This window comes from Labrus bergylta, chromosome 15 (assembly GCF_963930695.1).
Source record: "Labrus bergylta chromosome 15, fLabBer1.1, whole genome shotgun sequence".
In the NCBI taxonomy this organism is placed as follows: domain Eukaryota; kingdom Metazoa; phylum Chordata; class Actinopteri; order Labriformes; family Labridae; genus Labrus; species Labrus bergylta.
This window is the reverse complement of record NC_089209.1, coordinates 10274855-10298304: the sequence shown is the minus strand read 5'-3', so window position 1 is coordinate 10298304 and position 23450 is coordinate 10274855. Positions and strand designations below refer to the sequence as shown.

Sequence of the window (23450 nt, the reverse complement as noted above, 5' to 3'; positions counted from 1 at the left end):
TGCCCACAGTCCGAGCCAACAACAGACATTGATATCTTGGGTCTGAAGATGTCTGTGGTAAACGCTGAGAAGCTGAACCTTCAGACCACCTGGAATATGGAGATGCCATATGAGATGATGCTAAGAATGAAGAAACAGGTGCCCACAGTCATGGAAATGGTGTCCGATCCTGCTGTCAGGACATATAACACAATTTACAGGCATGCTAGAAGCCTTGAGGGTTCTTTTGAACAGGCTAAAGAGCAGGGTAAAGTGGTGTTCAACAGGGCTGTTGAGAATCTTGCAACTGTAGATCCTTCCAATATTATGACAACTGTCACAGATAAAACCATTATGATCCTGAAAAAGTACCAAAAGAGAGTTGGAATGGTTCTTGATGCTGTTGTTAAATTCCTGAGAGATACACAGTTCACATTCCCTGGGTATGAAGAGAGGCTGTCTGGGCTTGACATATACCAGAAACTTAGTGCCTTTGTTGCTGATGTATCTGAGGAGGCTGTTGAAAAGATTCCAAAGTACTTTGTCAACATGTTTACCACAGTCCTTGATTATTTCAAAGCCATTGAATTCACCATCCCTGGCTCTAACTACATTGTAAGCGGAAGGGAAATTCTTGATGACCTTTCTTTATTTTTGAGGAAAATTCAGGACCAAGTCATTGTCACTGTTAGGAAACTGGGAAATATCCAGCTGGAAGACATCATTAATAAATACACAGAATTCATTCAGTTCACTGTTGAGCAAAGTGAGAAGTTTCTCCTGACCCTTAAATCTCAGAATGTAGAGAAGCTCTCCACCTTTGTGACTGATGTATACACTGACGCCATCAACTCTCAAGTTCTGGCTGATGTTGCAAAGCAGGTAGAAGAGGCCCGCAGAATTGTGATGGAATATGTTGAAGCTGTGAAAGCTAAACTCCAGAGTATCTTGGCTGACATGTCTACAGAACAGCTTCAGGCTGATATCCAGTCCTGGATTGACTTAATGGTAAAACGTATTAATGCATTCCAAAATAATGTCATCAGAACTCTTAAGGAAAAAAGCAAAAATGTTGAGCCATTTGTCAGAGTAGGTGATAGACAGATGGAGATTGACATTCCTATACCATTTGTTGCTAAATCCAACTAAGTGACCATTGCTAACAGTGTTTGTGGTGAATGTACCTGATGTGTAAACCAGCTGTTAAACTATTCCATCTAAAACACAAAGCTGTGTTAATAAATGCTCTGTAGCATCATGCGTCTCTCTACTCTGTTTTTCAAATTTGTAATTGTTTATTTCACAGTGAACTCCCAGTTCTGACTCAGCTGTGACCTTTGTGTCTTGTACTATTTAAAAAACAATGTGTGTCATTCAATAAAGACAGTTTGTACCGCATACAGCTCTGTGAATATTTTATTTATTATTCGATATAGGGGTTTGATAACCAAATGTATTGGCATGCTTATTACATTTTTTAAAGCATAAGAACATATAATTATTATAATGTTTTCATGAAGGTAACATTTAAATCACAATGGATATTTCTCCATGGTGTAATACTGTTAATAGTTGCTTATTATTTTCCTCAAAGTCACACATGTATGGTAACTCATGACAGAAACTGCATACTGACTCAATTTAAACAATGGAATATAGAAAAAATACACAAAAATCTTAATACAACCTTGTCATATGCCCATGAGTCCTTTTATACTCATCCTCGAGTCTAAATTTAGCAGGTACACCAATAGCTGAGAATCTTAGGCGCTCTTTCATCATTAAACAAAGAGAGTTATACAGAAATCGAGCCAGCATGACATTTGTGAAAAATAGTAAAATACTCAAATGTACACAGTCACCCTTCAAAATACATGAATGTATCTTTCCAGGTGTGTAATGGCTATGTTTAATCAGAGGCCTTGATATAAGTATTTAGATCTTTAAGTTATATATAAGTAGAAATAAAACATTAAATTAAAAATTATATTATGGTGCTTAAGCTTGCAGAACTGAAAGTATGGAAATATGAACTAAATGTACTGAATGAATCAAATGTTGGAAATTGCCCTTGTCATGCCCGTGCATGTTACAGTTTTCCTGATTTATGAAATAATGTGGAAGCACTATTATAATGGTGTAGTTTCCTGGGTGGAGCATAATATGAGCCCCTACTTGGTACACTATTCTATCATAATGTGCCCATTTTATATGCCCTTCATATGTTCTGTATAGAAAACAATAATCAGTATTTTCTAACTGTAGCACTTGGAAGGAAAGGGGGAGTAAATGTACAAAATGTATTAAGTATATAGTATCAAACAATGGAAATACCCTGAAAAGATCAAGTAAATGTAAGAGTGCTTGCTTTCAACTACCATAATGTCTATATTATAATTATGGCTCAAATGTATCCTCCAAAACCACCCGCTCTGGCATCTCTCTATTAGTTCATGTCCATAGGATCCCGTTTATGCACGTGTATATTTCAGCCTATGTGCGTGTTGCATTACTTACAGAGTGTAAAAACAGACATTTCCCCTTCCGGGGATCAATAAGGTAAATCTTAATCTTAAAACAGCACAAGATGGTATTAAGTTTTTATCTTTATTTTGAGAAAATGAGGGCAAAGAAGGAAACAGTTGAGGTGGTTGCACACATTGATTCTTTATTGACTCCTCCCCCGAAAAAGTACCACTTGTTCCCTTACATTCTGCATTGGTTTTCCTCACAAATATTCCCATTGCTCCCATCTACCCGTCAAAATTCAGATTAAGTCATTGCATTAATGGGGTCTGCATTTGACACACTGGCCATTGTTTCCCTTCTCTGTTTCCAAGTCAAGAATGATATAAAAACAGTGCTTTCTGATCAGTGAATCATTACATTGAAAATCAGAGGCACATTAGGGGGGCCAGTGTGGGAAAGTTAACCAGTCCAGCACAATGCATTCCTGTGCAGTAAGTCAGCAAAAAGCCCAGCAACAGCAGTCAGGGAGGAATGTGACTTTTACACCGATGTAACTCTAACTGTATTGATACAGGATAGCCTTTTAAACTCAGATGTCTCTTTACTAATAGTACCTTACTGGACAAAAATAAAATGATGTTTGATGGGAATTTCTTTATCTTCGTGTTTTCACCCAAAAAATAACTTGCATAGTGAACTTACTAGGGTTTTACCCTGGATTCCCAGTGTAGCAACAATCCCTGTAATCGATGTTCATAGCTGTCATTTAAGTGATAATCTCCACCATTGAGTAAAGGACTAACACTTTAGAGGAGAAACAGATCAAACAAGGGCTGAATTTATTACACAAGTATGAAAAATATGCTAGAATACATTGATTGCGGTAGCGAGCTTGAAAGCTTCAAAAAAAATAAAAATAAAAAGACAAAATTTGAGGTACATTCACAGTCATAATGGAAGACATTGGGTGAAGTTTTGTCTCTTAACCAATCACAATTCAGTTTTACTACGGTAAACAAAGTTTTTACAGTTTCATCAAAAATCCCTATTTCATTTTGATTTTGTCCAGTGTTTCAAAGCCTTTTGTTTGAGTTTGTTTTTAAAAAGGGGGCGTTTTAAAAATCACATGATACTCTTCCATTGAAATCATACCGTGCCATCAGATGGCTTTATCCCATATATGAGTGAATGCTGGCTCACAGAGCTCTGACAAGAACCCACTCTTCTTTTCATTACACTTTCTTAGAAAATGTGTTTCACTGAGAAAACACTCACATGCTTGATCCTTTCACAAGCTCAACCTTCTATTTGAAAAATATGAACCATACTGAAATAAGTTACAAAGAAAATGTCAAGCATTCCTGGATTTCAGAGGTTATTGAGGGACACTACATGTGCTCTAAATGATTTTGTCCAAATGAGCTGTGGGAATTGTTTTTTTTTTTAAAAAACAAGTATTTCCTTGTCCTTAACTGGATACACCATTCACACGTTACATTTTCTTTCATTACTGGTGATGGTGATTAGTCAAGAAGCATTTGTTTTCTCCCACTACAGCCAGCGGTAAGAGTACATTTTAGGGTGACAGCATGCTTAAAAACCTAATAAATAAGATTTTCCTGTTTGTGCACTTAACTGTGAAAAAACATCACCCTAAAAACTTGCAAAACAGCACAAGACAATATGTTAAGCCCTTTACAAGCCTGGCTGAATGTTTAGTTTCTTGGACCTGTGTCCTGTTGCACAGACAAACAAATAAACAACTATTGTGGAGTCAAAAACATACTTCTTGGATGTGGTTCAAACTAACAAAGCGGATTAAATAAATGTGATTTCAACCTGACTTTGTTTCAAAATTGTATAATACTGTGTCTGAATAACTAGTGCTATGTGCTGTGCAATTTCCCAAACGTTATCACTTAACTATAAAAAGTGGACATAAATAATGAGTGCAATTTCTTTATTCTACTTTGTTTATCACAGAAGCTAACCTTGCCTTGGCAGTGAGGCAGTGGCCTCTGCAAACACTTAGAAACACAAAAAGTGAGTATTTTATATCTTGGCTTGAAAGCAATCCTTTACAAAGGCCATGTCCACAGTAGAAGTGGGCACATATCACTTCAACTAAAATGAAGCCTTTGTCCTTTTTTACCCCTCCACCTGTCAGACTGGCACCATGTGACCCACAAAGAACATGCTGTAACCAGTGCATTTCACACACACACACACACACACACCGAACACACACACACACACACACACATATATGATGATCAAGTGTGCTCAAAACAGCTTGTTTGCAGTCATTAGTTTTGGTTCAGTCTGGGTCGTCTGTTTACAAGGGAGTGTCCCAACCATGATCACTTCCCCTACATGTTCAGACACCGCTCCCAGTGGGAGAAACGTCTCGTCTGCGTGTTGTGGCTCTCCAGAAAAGGTCGATTCACATCAAAACACAGCATTTTAGACAACTTTTGGAGGGTGTCGTTCGTTTTTGTAAGGCTGCTCGTGTTGCAGTCTCAAATACCTCCCAGATCCCCTCTTTGGTTTTGGCAGAGCACTCCAAATAGTCATATGCGCCAATGCGCATGGCCATGCCCCGGCCATCCTCTGCCTTCACTGGCTCGAGCTTCAATCGGGACAGCTCGTTCTTTACGTTCTCGTCGTTGCGCAGATCTTTTTTGTTGGCCACTAATATAATTGGCACATTGGGACAAAAATGTTTAACTTCAGGCACCCACTTTTCAGGGATGTTTTCCAACGAGTCCGGGCTGTCCACGGAGAAACACATCAGAATGACATCGGTGTCCGGGTAGGAGAGAGGGCGCAGCCGGTCGTAGTCCTCCTGTCCAGCTGTGTCCCACAAAGCCAGCTGGACTTGCTTGTTGTCCACTTCAATATCTGCCACATATGTCTCAAACACAGTGGGAACATACACCTCGGGGAATTCGTCTTTGCTGAACACAATCAGCAGACATGTCTTCCCACATGCGCCGTCACCCACCACGACGAGTTTCTTGCGTATGTCTGCCATTCCTGCCGTTTTCCTAGCTCGCCCTCAAATGTGGCATCTGAAAACAAAATGTTCTCCTTGCACTCACTCCAACTACCCTAAATAAAACTCGACGGAGGGGTCCGGTAAGCCGACCTCTTATTCCAACTCCAGAACCTTTACTGGTAAGAACTGCGATCTCTTTATAAAGCACAGGGTGGTTTCCTAAATATAGCAACCCAATCGGAAATAGGGAGGTGAGATCACAGTCTGTAAAGGAAGAGGTGATTGGATCTCATGTAGAGGAGGGTCATGGACCACGAGGACCCACCCGACCCAGGATCAGCTGAAATCAACCCAAATGTAACTGCAACATGATGTATTCGGGGTTTTAGTGTTAGGCCTAGATACTGTGTCATTTTCCATTATTGTATTTTTTTTTTATTTAACTGATGTAAATATGTTTGATTTTTAATAATTATATTCCCTGTTTTCTTGAGCTGCTGTAATGCAAAAATTTCAATAAATCAATCAATAAAGTTTATCTTTATTATTTTATTTTTAAATAGGCTATCACGTAACTGCGACTCTTTTTTTATGGAGCATCCGATCATTTAAACATAACCCATAACCCGATTAATTAATTGTGCATCCTGTCTTTATCTACTCCCATACTGAGTCACTATTGTGCAGAAAATTGAATCACCTTATTATTCAATTAAGAAACATGTCAGCAAAAAAAAAAAAACAAGAGTTTTACCTGTCTTGTATTAAAAACACTATGATGGGACCTTAATAATAATCACATTTTAAATAAACCATGAAGCAGATGTTTTTTTTTTTTTGTTTTTTTCCTTCACATGTTGTCAGGCTACAAAAAAGGTACGCAAAGGGGGGTGGGGGGAAAGGTCCCAATTTACACATCGGTGCATTGTTATACGCATGTCTACGTAGTTCACGCTATTTACAGGGAGGGGGCACTATCGCAGGCGAAACTCGTAGCATTGACTATCAAGCCTTTGCTAAAAAAAAAAAAAAAAAAAAAATCACCGCTCTCTCTCCAAGGAAACAAAACAATATAGAATTTGGGTTTGACGGCGTGCGACAAGCAGAGACCCCTCTCTCGACACGACAACGCGTGAGTATCCCCCTGGTTTTTTGTGTTTTTAATTATTTCTCCACAGCTCCGGGAAAGGTTTGATTTGAGCCGAGCCGTGGTGTGAGTATTTCCCCTTTTGTTTAGCGGTTAAGGCCCCTCTTGTTTGGAACTTGAAGGGGGGCCATGTTGTTTAGCCTACTGAGTGCTTCTGCTTCATGTTTCATACAAAAACCAACTTGGAGGAAAAAAAAAAAAAAAACCCAGCGTTTGCTTCCTCTTAGGTTTTCTTTTCTTGAGCCTCGATGTGTTCAGTAGAGGTGCAAGACAAAACAACCTGTCTATTGTCCCCCCCTCCCCCGCAGCGGAACTTAACTAGCGCACTGTAAAAATGTACATTAATGATTTTAACTTTGATGTGCAAGCGTCTGAAACCAATAACAAACAGAGCAGGCCGCAGAGGTGAGTGTTAGCTCCACGGCTAAGCTAACTGCTAACGCTCACTCTTTTTAATGAAGTAAATAGCATCCAACAAGAAGAAACATCCATGTCCCCCCGCTGTTGCCAGTCAATTAAGTCACGCCAAAGCATTAAAGTACACCCGCGTTTGAAGCTGCTTTCTTATTAAAACGTGATTTATTCAAATTCTTACTCGAAGCCGCTAAACTAGCTCGCTAATTAGCATCGGACTTGAGGCTAAGTGGTGCTAGCCGTGTTGCTGATGATGAAAGACTCGGGTTTGCTTCACTTGTCAGCAATGTTTTAGTTATTGTTTGGGACATTTTTTTCCTTGCAACAACAACAACAACAACAATATAAAATCACCTGCGTAAAATATGTTTAGACTAGCTGTTCTATCTCAACGTGATGTTACCGTGATGTTACATCAGTGCTAAGTGATCACATGCTAACTGAGGCTAACGTTACTTAGCATGGTCGACACCGCTGTCCACCATCGTTGTGCAAAAGTAACTTGTCGTGTTTTCTGCTTCACTCGTACGCAATCGTGCAAAGGGGCTTTTTATTTAACACCCCGTTTTCTGTTCGTTATCGGCTGGTGGGGGGAAAGCTGTCGTATTTACACGTTTTCATGGCCACCGTAGATCACAGGTGTGTGATCTGTAAAGTGTCTGTGAAATACTGTAAGTACTGCTGGGTGCATCATTGTTCTCAAATAGACTTCTAACATCGGTTGTTATCACGGCTTGTATAGGAGTATAATACGTGTTTTACCTTTTTTATGAGCATTAAATTGCAAAGTCCCATCATGCAGTTACCTCACTGCGGTTCTGCAGAGTAACAATAACCAGAAATTAGACATTTTTTGTTGTTGCAATTAATCTGTTTTATGTCATTATGGAGGTTCAGAGAAAACTGTGTGTGCATGTTCTCTGAAATAAATATGAATCACATTGTTTCTCCAAATGTTATACATGTCAGCTTTTACAATAACTATCATAGATTCAAGGTTTTTTTTTTTTTTTAATTTGTCACATGCTCATACAGATGTGCAGTGAAATGTAAAAGACTGTTCCGCAAGGCCATGCAATAAACACTCAAATTACTTGTACACATGTATGCAGTAAAATATAATGTAAAATTTAGAAAAGGAAATATTTGAATATACAGAATAATGTAAAGTGTCCAGGGTGTCAAAGTGCAGATTGGAATGTGTGGTGTGTGTGCCTCATGTAATCACAGTTCTGTTTTGTTTAGTTCTGTTTATGTTTTTAACTGAGGAGAGTGGAGACTGACTATATCATGATCCTGTGTTTCATTCAGGCTTTCCCGTGGAATGAGCGTTCCATGCAGCATCCTAGGTATGAATGACGTGGCCTGGCAGGAGACAAGAGGTGGGATGCTGCATGCAAATGGCGCTCCTGAGAGTGGAGGTGTCAGAGTTCACGGTGGAGGGCCCTTAGCCTCAGTTGGGGTAGCTGGACAGGCTCCTGGAGTACCGCATTTACAAGGCATGGACAGGGTTGTTAACCCTACTCCAGGCACCCCGCAGCCCCCTCTGAGTGGACGATCTCAGGACGATGCCACTGTTGGATACTTCTTTCAGAGGCAGCCAGGGGAGCAGCTTGGAGGTTGCCCACCCAGCAAGCATCGTTGGCCAACTGGAGATGCAAACCATGTTGATCAGGTGAAGAACCATAATTCAGTGACCAGTCTCGGTCACCATGAGACTTTTTTTTAGATATGCAATACACAGGCTACAACTAGATTAAGATAATTTGAATAATTCCTCTCCTGGTTAGGGTTATTTAGGGCTTGTAAGTGCAGCATCTTGCTTTATCTGGGTTTTGTGTTTGCACAAAAGATGCAATCTGCAGGCCAAATAGTTGGACTCTGTTACTCACAACTGAAGCTGTTTTCACATATACACTCCTAAAATATCTAGATAATTTCAGGAGGACTGCTCCAGATATTCTCCTGACCTGGGTGTTCATGTATGCTTCTCATATTGGGAGACTATCCCTGTCAGACGGGAAGGGCGGGCGGGGGTCTCCTGAGGTAAGACATGACGTAGAAAAAAAAGACGCTGAAGTAGCGGACAAATCAACAGAGTCCGCTATACGATGCTTTAATGAGAAAATATTCTCATTAAAGCATCAGAAGAATCACACTATAAACAAAAGAGTGTAGAACAACATGCGAACAAACAGAAAACGTAATGTGGCAGTTAAATTATGTGCACGGAGATCGTAGCGGTTGCATGCATGCACTTCATGCTACATGCAGAAGTCACGGTATATAAACGTCACTCCCACCTCCCAATGTCTCCAGGTGAATTATCCGAAGAATATCCTGCTGCGTTCTCACATCGGCTCACTTGGACTTGATGCGGGAAAAAATACTAGGGGTCAGGCAGGAGAAAATCTGGGTGAAGTCCAAGGGAAAAATGTGTCTGTTTGCGTTCACACTTACAGCTCCGCCTGGAAATATCAGGAGTTTTTCAGGAGTTTTCTGCAAGTGTGAAAGCCCTATATTTCACATGTTCAGTTAATCTGTCATTTACACAAGTTACCAGGCAATCCTTACCTCCAAATAATTACTTCATCTGGGCATGTTTTAACAAAGCTACAGGAGAGGCATTGCTGATGGGTTTGGCAGTACAAAGATTATACCAACCATGTCCTCAAATATACATTTTTTTTATTCTGTACATAGAGAAATATGCAGTGTTTCCTGATTATTCAAAATCTGTATACAGAGACATTACTGTTGGGAATACTTTTGAGGAGTAAGAGAATGGAAAAGGTCCTTGTTGATGGCAGACTTGTTTGAATTTGGGTGCCACACAAATATTGCTTATCCCAGCTCACACTGGTGTACAGGTGTGTTGCACCATGGCCAGATCACCAGTTCCTCAGAGTGCAAACCACAGCTAATCCAGGTGTGATAAGATGGCAATAGCATTCCTTTTACAAAAACACAGCCTCAGTATTGACTGTGGGCAAAATGTGTTGGACCAGTGCTTTGGACAATGCTTTAGCACAGCAGGAGTGTCATTGTAGCTGTGATAACTTGTAGAATGTTGTCTTACAGTTTAAGAAAGCCATGTCTTTTTTGGCATCTAGAACTCCTTTTTAGAGTTATGGATTTGTTACTAAAACTCATTGTCTGAGTCTTAAATTTAGCCTAATGCAACATGCACATCTCATTTAATGTGCATGAATTTGGCCAACATAAACACGCAGGTATAATAAAAATGTGTTGGAAAAAAAAAACCACGCAGGTAAAGTACCGGTACTTGTTGGAAGTAGGCGTGTTACACAAAAGTCATGGTCTCACTTTGTACTTCAGTTTTAGGCTCACAGTTCAGTTTTAATGTTTGGTACAACTGGAAATAAATCAACAAAAAGTCCTTAATGCTTAGTTCTAGGTTCCTTATTTACCCTGTTTTTTGAACAGCCTGTAGTGTATTAAACATTGACAAAAAAAAAGAGGAAACGCAACTGAAATGATGCAAACAAAAATAAATCGCATCTCCTGATTGGAAAATATAAAATACTTACAATGGAAAATATTAGACACAATAGAAGACAATATTCAGGAGCAATGTATCATTTGTATGGTCACATAGTTGGGCACTTAAAACATTCTCAGCTCGTAGTCTCGCTTTGTAGTGCACATGACTCGTCTACAGCACGACACTCAGACGAGATGAAAGGACTCCTATGTGATTTTAAAAAAAAAAAAAAAAAAAAGTATAGATCTTGCACTTCACTTTCAAAATCTTAAGAGTTGTTGCTGCTTCCTGTTTGTATGTGACACTAGGTGGGGCATATTAACTTGCACTACTGTCTGTTCTAAATAAATGAGAGAAACCTAGAAATATGTATTGAGGACTTTTTAAGTTGCCTTTTCCCTGTTGAACCGAACTATGATCTCAACCGTTCCAGCCCTACTGAGTTAATTATTATACTGTCAGGATTCAGTCAACAGGCCGTTGAAACAGCTTCATGTTTTAATAGTGTTTTCCAGGACTGGAGTGTTTGTTTTTCAAAATGTTCAACATTTAAGTTCTCTGATTTCTACTCTTTAATGTGTTTTTAAGCTTTTAACATCCGAATGTGTTCCAGCTCTGCCAGCTTCAAAGATTAAAATGCACAAAGACTGATCCAAAGTATGAACTGCTTTTATTGGCAGAGTTTGGCTTTGGTTACTTGGTAAATAGTATTAATTTAGAAGAAAAACGATATTACTGCTGTTTTTCCCCCATACAAAATAGTTTCTGGCTTTTGTTTGTTTGTGGTTTTAAAGTGTAAAACAAAAATCATTTTCATGACTAATCTATTGAGAAATATATATATTTTTTTTTGCCAACAATCCTGTGAAGCCTATATTTTGAGTTCAGAAAACCAAACTATTTTCAGTGAAGATACAACTTAATGTGACCAGGCTGGTTTGTTTTGCTCTGCTTTGAACAGAAAAAGTAAGTTTAGATGTCTCTAGTTTGTGGCCTATAATTAGGGCGGCACGCTTTCTGTTAAAAGTCCCTTGTCCTTTCCTTTGTCTCAGGTCCGCGCTGTTGATGAAATGAACTACGACTTCCAGGCTCTTGCTTTGGAGTCGAGGGGCATGGGAGAGGTAAGGGGTTTTTCATCACATCACATGTCATGTCAGAGTACAATAATAAATCATTAGTCGTGAAAAATGCACTCGAGTAATCACTAAAGAAGCAAACTGAAAACTCTTAAGACTATTTCAAGTTTGGACGGACTAATGTTCAGCTGACTAAGACTACAGTGAAAACATTTCAGCACATTCAGTTTAACCCGTGGTTGTTGATGTTGGTCTTTTATTTATTTTTTTTATTTCACACTTTGCTACACTTGAAGTGATCCTGCAGATGCTTAGAAAATATTACACATTTATTTTCAGCTTCTGCCAGCCAAAAAGCTCTGGGACTCTGATGAGTTGGCAAAAGATGGAAGGAAAGGAATGCTTCTCGGAGAGGAGTGGAGGGACAATGCCTGGGGATCACCTCGTAAGTGCCCCTTTACTATTGGTCTATATTTTTAATACATGTCTTGTGTCAAAGAGTTCATTTTAAGTTGACGGTGCAGCATGTATTCTGTTCAATTAAAATGTCTTAAAAACCTCTAAAAGCCACGCTCTTAGCTAGAACTTTATTTGGTAAGGTTGTTACCCGGATTTAGTTCAAACACGCAAATATTTAGATATTGGCTTCTCATTCAGATCATTCAGTGTCTCAGCCAATCATGGTGCAGCGGCGACCAGGCCAGAGTTTCCATGGGAATGGTGATGCCAATTCTGTACTTTCACCTCGCTCAGAAGGTGGAGGCCTTGGGGTGAGCATGGTGGAGTACGTCCTGAGCTCCTCTCCTGGGGACAAGATGGACGGTCGCTACAGGAACGGAGGCTATGTAAGTGACACGTCTGTAAAAAAAAATGTAACTCCGGCAGGGGGCTTTCCTGCCACATCAACCCTTGTCTAAAAGGTGGCACATGGTCTTAGATGGTGTTTTTTTTTTTTTTTTATGTATACAGGGTGGTGGAGATGTTGACCAAGACGGGAGAGAGAAAAATGATGCCCAAGAAAAAGTGTCCCCCTTTGAAGAGGACAAGAGTCCAGAGATGGTCGGAGAAGAGAACGATCCCTCTAAAGCCAACGGAAGAGGACTACTGAACGGCATGGACAGAGACTGCAAAGATTTCAAGTAAGTTTCTTTATTTCTATAATGTCAAGAAAAAAAATAATTGACTTTTTTAAAATTATTATTTAATTGATAAACAGCCTATATTCCATTTCCCCCTTCCTTTCTTTTGTTTATTTTGTTTTGTTCTATAATTGTACCATAGTGAAAGATGCATCACTTTGAAAGTTAGTTAACCAATGACGACATTATCTGCATCAGTAATGTAATATAAGAAAGACCAAATGGCATTGAAGTTCCTCTAATATTTGACAAGTTTTAAGAATCTCCAGTTTAGAAAGCGTCAGATAATGAAAACGTTCAAATAAACCATGTAAGGGTGGTGGCTTCTTTGCTTTCGTTTCTTGGTTATTGTCAGAGACACAAGAGTTTTGTACTAACAACACATGGGCTCCAATGTTTATCTTAATAAACTTTCACAGTCCCACCCCTGGAAGCCGCCAAGCCTCCCCCACTGAGGCTGTGGAGAGGATGGGTCCCAGTCAGACCGGTTTGGAGATGATGGGACAGCACCACCCTCACGCCCTCCAACAACACAACCCCGCCATGAACAAGGGCCCAACGGAGGACTTCCAGAATCAAGAGGCCCAGAACATGGGAGGTATGGAGCAGCAAGCCGGCGTGGAGTCCCTCCAGTTTGACTACGCTGGGAACCAGATTCAGGTGGACTCCTCCGGGACTCCAGTAGGATTGTTCGACTACAGCTCTCAGCAGCAGGTCTGTTGAAAAAATACAAAAACCTACCGATAAAGCGATCTTACTGTAAGTTTGCTCAACAGACTGTGATCTTTACTGTTTGTTTTTGTTTCTAGCTGTTCCAGAGATCTAATCCCCTGACTGTGCAGCAGCTCTCTGCAGCTCAGCAACAACAATATGCTCTGGCTGCAGCCCAGCAGCAGCATCTTGGTAAGTCGGGCTCAGTGTGTTGTGTAATACTTTTAAAACCCCCCCTTTTTTCCCCTTTCATCTAGATATATTATTACACTTGCATAGTCATTTGAATGTGAAAGCATATTGAAATATGACTAACACTACTGTTCCTTATTTACCCAGCTGGCCTCGCTCCTGCATTTGTGCCAAACCCTTACATCATTAATGCTGGCCCCCCTGGAACTGACCCCTACACTGCTGCGGGCCTGGCAGCAGCAGCCTCACTCGCAGGTGATCACGCAGAATATTATTTTAACAAATACATGAGAGTATCCATAGAATGCTGGTCTGCCTGGTTTAGCGAAAGGACAGTGTGATGAGAACGTTGTAGAAGTGTTTGTAATGTCTCAGTTCTGTCCTCAGGCCCCACAGTGGTTCCACCACAGTACTATGGAGTTCCCTGGGGAGTGTACCCGGCCAATCTTTTCCAGCAACAGGCTGCATCAAATGCCAATCACTCGGCTAATCAGCAAGCATCCAATCAGGGACCAGGGCCGGGCCAGCAACAGGTAAGTGCTGTGCTTGGTCATGCAGGGCATATTGTGAATGGGGTCTGGTCCATAAATAATTATGTTGGCATCAAAACTGTGGGCTATTATTTATTTATTTATTTAATCAGTGCCAATTGTCAAGTCAATTCAGACCAGCTGTTGATGATTTCTTATTGACTATATTTCTATATGAACAGCGTGTCTCCTCGTCTCCTCGTCTCCTTCATTGTACAAAAGTTTACCCAAAGTACCCCATGACTTAATTACGTCATACGAGACATTCAAGACATACGCAGAAGGAGCTGGCTGGTTGAACAGCCGAATTGACGGCGTGCCCCTCCCGCTAACCGAAGCGCAGATTCAATTAACCTTTAAAAATGTCAGAGATCCCGCAAAGATCTGTACAGTCCACATCAGAACAGATTATTTTGTTGGTTTGCAGCATTTACTCACAGTTGCAGAAATATCAATGACTGTATTATGCTTATATGTTTTTGCTACTTTTTCTCTCACCTTTCCTCTTGGGTAAACAGAGCTGTAGATCTTTGTTATATCCACCCTTTTTTTTTTTTCATCAAATTACTTATAATATCGAAACTACTCCGTAAAAACAACACTTTGACATAAATCATTATGATAACTATCAGCACTATTGGCATTTATTTTGATTTTATAGTCTGACCCAGGCAGGTTTTTTGCCGGGTGATCTTAATATTTTGGCTTTACTCCCAGGCTGCTCTGTCCATCTTTATATACAGTCTCTAGCCTTTCTTGTATTCCAATGTGTCTATTTCTCTAATTCTAAAACTCATGTAAAGAGCGAAAACATGGTGAAAATGTGATTTAGAGTCGATGTGAAACAATGAATGAAGGTTTTCCTACTTTTAAAAAAAAAAAAAAAAAACTGCAATGCATTTTAAAAGCTATCATGTTTACTAAAAGCTGCACATATCTTTAAGAGTAAAACATGGAGCTCAGATTTCAGTTAAACAAGTACAGTCAACATTTAAATTTCATGCATGAAGAAAACGACTTTTAAAACAATGACGTACATGTGACTTATGTAAACCTGCTTTGTGAAGCAGATTGGTCTAAAATATAAGCGTAATCTGTACAGTTTAACTGTTAACCTTCTTATGTTAAACACTTGGCTTCTTGGCTTTCAGATCCAGGGAAAAAAAATGATTTTATTAGAAATGATAAAAGGGCCTCAGCAATTTTCCTCTCCTATTTTTGCAAAGAGCGTTTTGTTCCCAAAGGTATAATTTAGTAACATTCTGTGAAAATGCCGTCTTTATATTTAATCATGGATACCTGAATTTGTTGTTTTGTTCTTTGGTTTTAGAGTCCATTAGTCCAGGTAGTGTTAAATAACTGGCTTTTTGTTTTGGTCAATGTTCTTCCATAAACAGTTAATGGGGGTGTGGAAATTGTATGATAACCCATTACCATGGCAACCGCTTTTGCCACTCTAGCTCTGTAGCTCAAATTGAGGTGGAGTCCTTTGTTGATGTTACTAGGCAACAGTTTTTCAAATTTGATGAAACTGGAAACCAACTTAGTTCCGGTTGAAAACAAGCCTAAGGCCGTGTTCACACTTGACTTCTTTTTTCAACTGCCAGCGCCTTTTTTACATACAAGCCTATGAAAAAGTATGACGCCTTTTCAAAAAAGCGCTGCGCCCGACGCCTTTTTCAGTTGAATTATTTCAACTTGTCAGAAAAGCGCTGGGTGACGTCAAGCGCCTTTCTGACAGCTGACCAATCAGGATGAGTAATAACCTACGTCCCTAGTTGCCTGTGCCCAACAACGGCAAACTTCCACCAGATATGTGTGCATTGTGTGTCCGCTCCGGTCTGTTACGGGTCCGTGCATCCTCATCCATCAACACCCACCGGCTGCGTTCTCAGTCTGCAGACCGGCTGCGTTCTCGGTCTGCAGACCGGCTGCGTTCTCAGTCTGCAGACCGGCTGCGTTCTCCGTCTGTCCGGCTGTGCAGAGAGCCGGACAGACGGAGTACGGAGACAAAGGAGTTTCCGCGGTAATTTAACAGATTCACTCGCGACAGCACGAGATAATACGATGTTCGTGGTATAAAACTTAATAAAAACCTTATAAATACACAAACAAACGGTCGTTTTTCTGAACCGTCAAAACGGAGGGTGTTATTCTAAAAATAAACCGTATGTTTTAATGTTGTATTGGTGTCTGACTTCCCGTCCTGCTTGTTCTTTTCTGTGTTAAATTGATGCGTTGTGCTCCGGCGCAGTTGCACCGTAGACTGGATCCTGTTGTTAAGGTTACAGAACACTCGCACATAAGCGCTCAAAAGGCGCTGAAGGCAGCGCTTTTTTCTGAAAAAAGAAGTCAAGTGTGAACACGGCCCAACTTGAAATCGTTTCAAACACTTCGACAGCATTTTGTTTCTGAAAGCCTCCTTACCTTCTCCTCCAGGTGATGCGCACAGGAGCCAATCAGAGACCTCTCACACCAGGGCAAGGCCAGCAGAGTCAACAGGAGTCTCTGGCTGCAGCAGCTGCAGCAAACCCTGCGCTAGCATACGCAGGAATGCCTGGTTGGTAGTCAACTTCATGCAGCCATCATATATATGCAGCCCTACGTCTTCTCTGCTTTGTTTTTCATTTTGCGTCCTCTTTTAAGGAGCTTCTATAGTCTTTGCTGTGATTGCTGACCGTCTTTGATTCTTCAAAATTCAGGTTATCAGGTGCTGGCCCCTGCAGCCTACTATGACCAGAATGGGGCCCTGGTGATGGGTCCTGGTGCCAGAACTGGTCTAGGTGGTCCAGTTCGTCTAGTCCAGACCCCTCTCCTCATCAACGCCGCAGCAGCACAAGCTGGTAAGTACCTGTCTGTAGAGCTCTGAATCTGTTGGTCTTCTTTTTTTCTTTTTTTTTTTTCTTACTAGAATATTACCTTTCAACCTCAGCTCTCGTTAAACTCCTCACACTTCCCTTTCTGTCTACCTGCACCAGCAGCCGCGGTGTCAGCATCTGGCTCCGGTAACAACATGTCAGGTCCAGCTAACGGGATGTACCGCTCCATGCCTCAGCCCCAGCAGCAGCAGCAGCAGGCTCCCCCGCCCAGCAGCGGCCTGCCCTCTAGCTCATTCTACGGCTCCGGTTCGGTCCCCAACACCTCTCAGAGCAGCTCCCTCTTCTCTCACACCTCGGCTGCTCAGCAACAGGCTAGCTCCTCGCTGGGTTTCAGCAGCGCTGGTGGCTCCCTTGGTGTTGGCCTGGGCTCTGCTCTGGGTGGCTTCGGCTCCTCTGGTCAGTGAATCATCCACTTCGATTAGCTACATGTTAATTGATGAAACAGTCTGTTTTTCAAAACCTATCTTTTCTTTCTTGCAGTTTCCAGCTCTACCAGTAGCAGTGTATCTCGCAGGGATTCCTTGTTGGCTAGTTCTGACCTGTACAAACGGGGCGGGAGCAGTTTAACTCCCATCGGCCAGCCTTTTTACAACAGCCTGGGTTACTCCTCCTCACCCAGCCCCATCGGCCTCACACCAGGTCACTCCCCGCTCACTCCTCCTCCTTCTCTGCCCTCCTCTCATGGATCCTCTTCTAGCCTTCACCTAGGTAAGCATCATGGTAATATAATTAAGTGGTAGATGTTTACCTTCGGTTTGAGTGGAAACATAATGTGATGGTGGTTAACAAAATTAACTTTCTCTGCGCATCAGATAAAGAGAGAGATGAAAAAAATCATTCATCAGGATCTTGTCATTCCCTTTTCCTAGGTGGCCTGACGAATGGAAGCGGGCGTTACATTTCAGCAGCACCTGGAGCTGAGGCAAAGTACCGGAGCGCCGGCGGGACATCCAGTCTCTTTAATTCCAGCAGCCAGCTCTTTCCTCCGGCTCGGCCCCGCTACAGTCGCTCTGATGTAATGCCATCCGGACGCAGCCGCCTGCTCGAAGACTTCAGGAACAACCGCTTCCCAAACTTGCAACTGCGTGACCTGCCGGGTCACATGGTGGAGTTCTCTCAAGACCAGCATGGATCAAGGTGGCTGTGAAAGTCCTTTGGCTTGAAAATGAGTTTTAGTTTTTTTTAAACTGTAAACCTTAACACGGGGATTGCCTTGCGGGGGAATTTGCTAGTCTGACTAATTTCTTCATTTCCTTCGCGACTCTTTGTTACGATCTTGTCTGTCTAGATTTATCCAGCAGAAGCTAGAGAGGGCCACTCCAGCTGAGAGACAGATGGTGTTTGGAGAGATTCTGCAAGCGGCTTACCAACTGATGACTGATGTATTTGGGAACTATGTCATCCAGAAGTTCTTTGAGGTTGGGGCTGTTTTAAAGTTTATCTCTACTAACCACTTCATATCAACTTGAACACTGTGGGTGAGGCTCTAGATTCTGTAGCATCTGGGCAACAGATTTTGTGTTATGTGTTTTTAAAGTTTGGAAGTGCAGACCAGAAGTTGGCTTTGGCGACACGTATCCGCGGGCACGTTCTCCCCCTGGCCTTGCAGATGTACGGCTGCAGGGTCATTCAGAAAGCTCTGGAGTCCATTTCCTCAGACCAGCAGGTAATTGTAAGTGAGACTTTATGTCTTTTTAATGTTTCTGCTTACATTTCTTATGGAGGTCTTTTTCCATTATCATGTCAGTATATTTCTATCTTTAATTTGAACACAGTAACATCTGTAACAATCTTTGCCTAATTTTCGCCCCCTCCAGAGTGACATCGTCCGCGAGCTCGATGGCCACGTGCTGAAGTGTGTCAAGGACCAGAACGGCAACCACGTGGTGCAGAAGTGTATCGAGTGTGTCCAGCCCCAGGCCCTCCAGTTCATTATTGATGCCTTCCAGGGACAGGTGCGTTTGTTATCATTTTCATAAGCAATGTGTTTTCTATTCTACATTTTGAGTTTGTGGAGATGGAAATTTAAAAATGCTTTAAAGACGTGTTAATGACTGCAGATGTATCTGTGCTCATGTTTTATATTAATTAAAGAATGAAGTTGGAATAAGATGTGGGGATAGAGGATGACAAGCTTTTACTAAAATCATGATGTTTTTCATTAATACAGATTCTGATGGTTTTTAGCATTTCAGAATAGACTGCTAGATATTAGACTCTAAACAAGTTTCATGAAAAGAAACATTTCTTCACTCGGGTAGTCCAAACACTGAGTTGTAAAGTCATTATTTGTTAATGAACGTGCTTGTCATGAGCAATATTAAAGATTTACTACACCAGTACTAAATGAACGTTTCTGCGCTGCGAACGACAGGACGAACATGCAGCGCTTCTCTTATGACAACAGTCTGTTGACAATGACCGCTATATGCCCTACACTGCTCCTTTACTTTTAGTGTATGTTTACTGTTTTTTATTATTACCCAACAGAGAGGATGTGGGTACAAGACCCGATCCGTAGGCAGCAAAACTACGGGGAATATCGTACATTTGGGGAAAAAAGCGCTGGTGACCTCAACAGCGACTTTCTGAAAAGTTAAAAGATTTTAGCGCTCAGAGTGGCCGCACAAAAAAAGGCTGGGAACTAAAAAAAAAACATACTGGCCACTGCACATTTTCTCCAGGCAGCCGTCAGTTGTTGTAAACGCTCTCTCCATATTGAAAAAAAGACGCTGGCGCTCAGAAAAGAAAACTCTAGATGGACATGTGGCCCAACATGGCATCTCGATATGACCTTTAATCTAGTTTATTTCAGTATAAAACTGTAGTTATGTCTTTTTATCTTTTTTTTTTTTTTTTTTTTTTTTACATGCTTCTCGCAGGTGTTTGTGCTTTCGACACATCCCTACGGCTGCAGAGTTATTCAAAGGATTTTGGAGCACTGCACCCAGGAGCAGACTCTTCCCATCCTGGAAGAGCTGCATCAGCACTCTGAACAGCTGGGCCAGGTGAGCACATCTGTCTCATTTCTTAGCCCTCACTGTTTGCAGATGTAATCTCTTTCTCTGTGTTTGCTAGATGTGACTGATCATTGTTGAGATGTGTGCTTGTCTGGTATATACGCATGTCTCTTTCATGTGTTGAGCATTTCATATTATCAGCTTGTCATTGTTCCTGTGTACTGTAGACGTGCTCTGCTAAGTGTAAAGTGTAAGATAAATGTACATGTACTGTTAGCTGTCAATACATCTGACATGTTGTGATTATTTAAACATCCACCCTACCCCCCCTCACTTATTCCATCTAGAAATATCAAGGCGTTTCATTGGAGATGACACCCAAAACATATTATACAGTGTCCCGCGATGCACTGTTCAAGGTCAGAGCAATTTGCCTCTCTCTCGCGGATGTCCCCGTGCTCCTCTCTTCCTTCTTTTTTTTTTTTAATTTTCTCTTTTGTTAAGAGTCTTAATTTAACATTTAGCTAGCGCTCCGACTCCCAACTTTTATGAGCCCTTTCCTAACCCACTGAGCCGCCTCTTTCTCTTCTTTTCCTCCCTCTTGCTTTACGCCACAAGGGATTCACCAGGCACATGCTTCCCCCACTGTCTGATGATTCTATCTTTAGCCTACAGCATCTCCTGTTCAATCTGTTTTTCTGTTTGCATCATAATTTCAACAAAACCGAATTCTCCGGTTTAGTAATAAAGCGATCAAGAGTAGCGCTTTGAATTACTGGTTACTTGATCTTGAGCTCGACATTAAGGCTTAATAATGCAGATGATCTAGTTAAAACAGATTGACGAGAAATGCATTAAAAGGCAAATACTTTCAAAATGAAAGGTTACCTACCCAACAACAAAATGCCAGAGTGTTGTTATTTGTTTGTCCATCTTGTCACTCTCAAATTACACCCATAATGTCCATCACCCATTTCTGAAGGGGCAAAGATTCTACTGGTTGTGTTAACTACCAGCAGCATCTCTTTTGTCTGACCTTCAGCAGTGATGACGTAAGGGTTAATTTAAAGACTTGAAGTGGGGGTGTCACTCATTCGTCTCTCATCGTACAGATGCATGATTCTCTAGTGCATGAGTTTCAATCAGACTAAAAACGGGTGTCTCACAGATTCTTTGTGATCATCATCATTTATTGAAAAGGGACATTTACCTCGAGCTCATGCCTACACTACCCCCTACAGGATCAGTACGGTAACTACGTCATTCAGCACGTTCTGGAGCACGGCAGGCCAGAGGACAAGAGCAAGATAGTCGCAGAGGTTCGCGGAAAAGTACTCGTCCTCAGCCAACACAAATTTGCCAGGTGAGTTTTCTTTTCATTACGATCACCTTTAAATATTCCATAAACTTTGGCACTGTTTTATTAAAACGTTGGTTTCACCAGGATTGTAGTGCAACAGCCAGCATAAGAAAATGTTGGTCAATTCTGTGTTCAAAGCAATCAGGTTTAATATTTTGTGTTGGGAAAAAAAAAAAAAAAACAATCTTTCAATTTAAATGTTATTATTCAGTCTCAAAGGTCCAGCTCACATTAAACAAACTCAACAACAAAGATTTTTTTTTTAATGGTTGTTTTTTAGATTCTTGAAGAAAATAAATGTTAACTGAGAGTTTGTTGCCTGATTGAACTGTGAAAATATCATGCTAAGAAAGTAGAGGGGTTTAACAATGCCTTGTGAAAAGCATGATGGATGAGTTTGGATTGGTTTAAGGAACACTCACACATGCTTAAACAGGAACATGACGGGAACTGCAGAGCTGACATTTATGTCTTGTTTTCATTCACATAGGCAGAGTAAAGTGTGTTCATCAACATACACTATCCACTCAAAGTTGATCAAACATGAACTCCATCCAAAGCAAAGATTTGGACATATCTTCAAACCATAAAATATATTTTTTTCCCCTTTACCTATAAAGTAAAGTATTTGAGGTTTATGGGAGGCAAGTACTGTATACTAAAATGTTAATTTCATGCCTTAAAGTTGAGGGCCCTTTGTTTTTTGTTTTTTGCAAAGAGGCCTTACAGACTGCCTATTCTTGGGCTTGTGTTGATCTGCAATGGCTAACTAATGATAAAGAAGTGCCTCTCTTTCTGCCCTCCCTGTGGTTGGACTCAAGCCATACTAGCATCTAAATAATTGAGTTGTTATTCATTTGATGCATCGCCCACTGGAGCCAAATGGTGAAATAAAAGCATCCTCCGTGGTAGGCTGGTGCTCCTTCAGCTCACTTATGGATTTGTTTGTAACGGAAGCTTTTTTTTCTCTCTCTCTCTCTCTCTTTGTGTTTTTTTTAGTAATGTTGTGGAGAAGTGTGTGATCCACTCTTCACGTGCAGAGAGAGCCCTGCTCATAGACGAAGTGTGCTGCCAGAAAGACGGGCCTCACAGTGCCCTTTACACCATGATGAAGGACCAGTATGCCAACTACGTCGTCCAAAGAATGATCGACATGGCGGAACCTGCTCAACGCAAAATCATTATGCACAAGGTGGGTTACCTACCAAACTAGTGTGAGCAAACATAATAGAACAAGGGGGGTTGGTAAGTACATCAGGAGTGTGTACAGTGTGTATGATGGTAAGCTTACGCCCAGCGTTCACCGTACGATTTGTAGGAAAAAGCTTGTAGCTGATATCAGCTCACACTGTACCACTGTATATTATACGATGCACAATTAAAGCTCCTAATTTAGATTTGTACAACCTGATTTTTCGGGCACGACCTGAAAATGAGGAATTAACAGGACAGAGCATTCACAATTTTCAATAGAAAAAAAAAAACAGATTTCAGTTGTCTCATGCACACCTCAAAACAAAAGTAACTACAGAATAAATCTTGAGGATTTTTTTGCTTTGTCGCTAATAAAGAGGCATCAATATAAACGTCAGCCTGTTTCATAAAAACAAAACTTAGATGCTTACTGACTGAAATTATTAAAAGTGATCTCACCCAGTTTGAGTTAAATCAGTTTTGAGATAGATTCATTGTCTTTTTTTTTTTTTTTTTTTAGATCACTCTGATCAGTCTTGTTACAAAAAGTCTTCAAAACTCAGAGTGTAAAACATGTTAAAGTTAAATGTTCTAACTTCTCCACCTCAGTCTTTTCACTTGGTATAAAGGAAGGTGATTTTTTTTCTTTCAGAGTAATTAACATTGATTTTGTTCTGCTTGTGCTGCAACACTGTACTCAGCAATTACATTTTTTTTTTTGCTGAGTATTTTTTATTTTTTTTTAGATCTATAAATCTAAAAGTTCTGTCTGTTAGAAGCTAAGCTAAAACCTTTTTGTCTGATCTAAAAATGTCTTTTATGTTTTTGAGCTCATTGAGTCGATCTCCTACTTGTTTGATAATTTTCACTCGCCTGTGTTTTTTCTGACCTCTGTCC

At 40.8% G+C, this 23450-nt stretch overlaps 1 protein-coding gene across 1 annotated transcript in view; it reads left to right on the top strand.

Annotated features, from left to right (window-relative positions):
- Positions 1-23450, top strand: part of LOC109989637 (apolipoprotein B-100) — a 44529-nt gene that overhangs the window by 13479 nt on the left and 7600 nt on the right. Inside the window, 27 exon segments of the mRNA XM_065964115.1 lie at positions 10-1127; positions 4966-5519; positions 5522-5643; positions 5645-5697; positions 6395-6557; positions 6559-6578; positions 8319-8682; positions 11565-11633; positions 11928-12033; positions 12246-12433; positions 12558-12727; positions 13147-13441; positions 13537-13630; positions 13778-13885; positions 14018-14163; positions 16600-16720; positions 16863-17003; positions 17139-17435; positions 17520-17747; positions 17909-18176; positions 18328-18457; positions 18577-18711; positions 18857-18994; positions 19922-20047; positions 20347-20418; positions 21241-21362; positions 22359-22551. Coding sequence (XP_065820187.1) covers positions 10-1127; positions 4966-5519; positions 5522-5643; positions 5645-5697; positions 6395-6557; positions 6559-6578; positions 8319-8682; positions 11565-11633; positions 11928-12033; positions 12246-12433; positions 12558-12727; positions 13147-13441; positions 13537-13630; positions 13778-13885; positions 14018-14163; positions 16600-16720; positions 16863-17003; positions 17139-17435; positions 17520-17747; positions 17909-18176; positions 18328-18457; positions 18577-18711; positions 18857-18994; positions 19922-20047; positions 20347-20418; positions 21241-21362; positions 22359-22551 — 5541 coding nt within the window.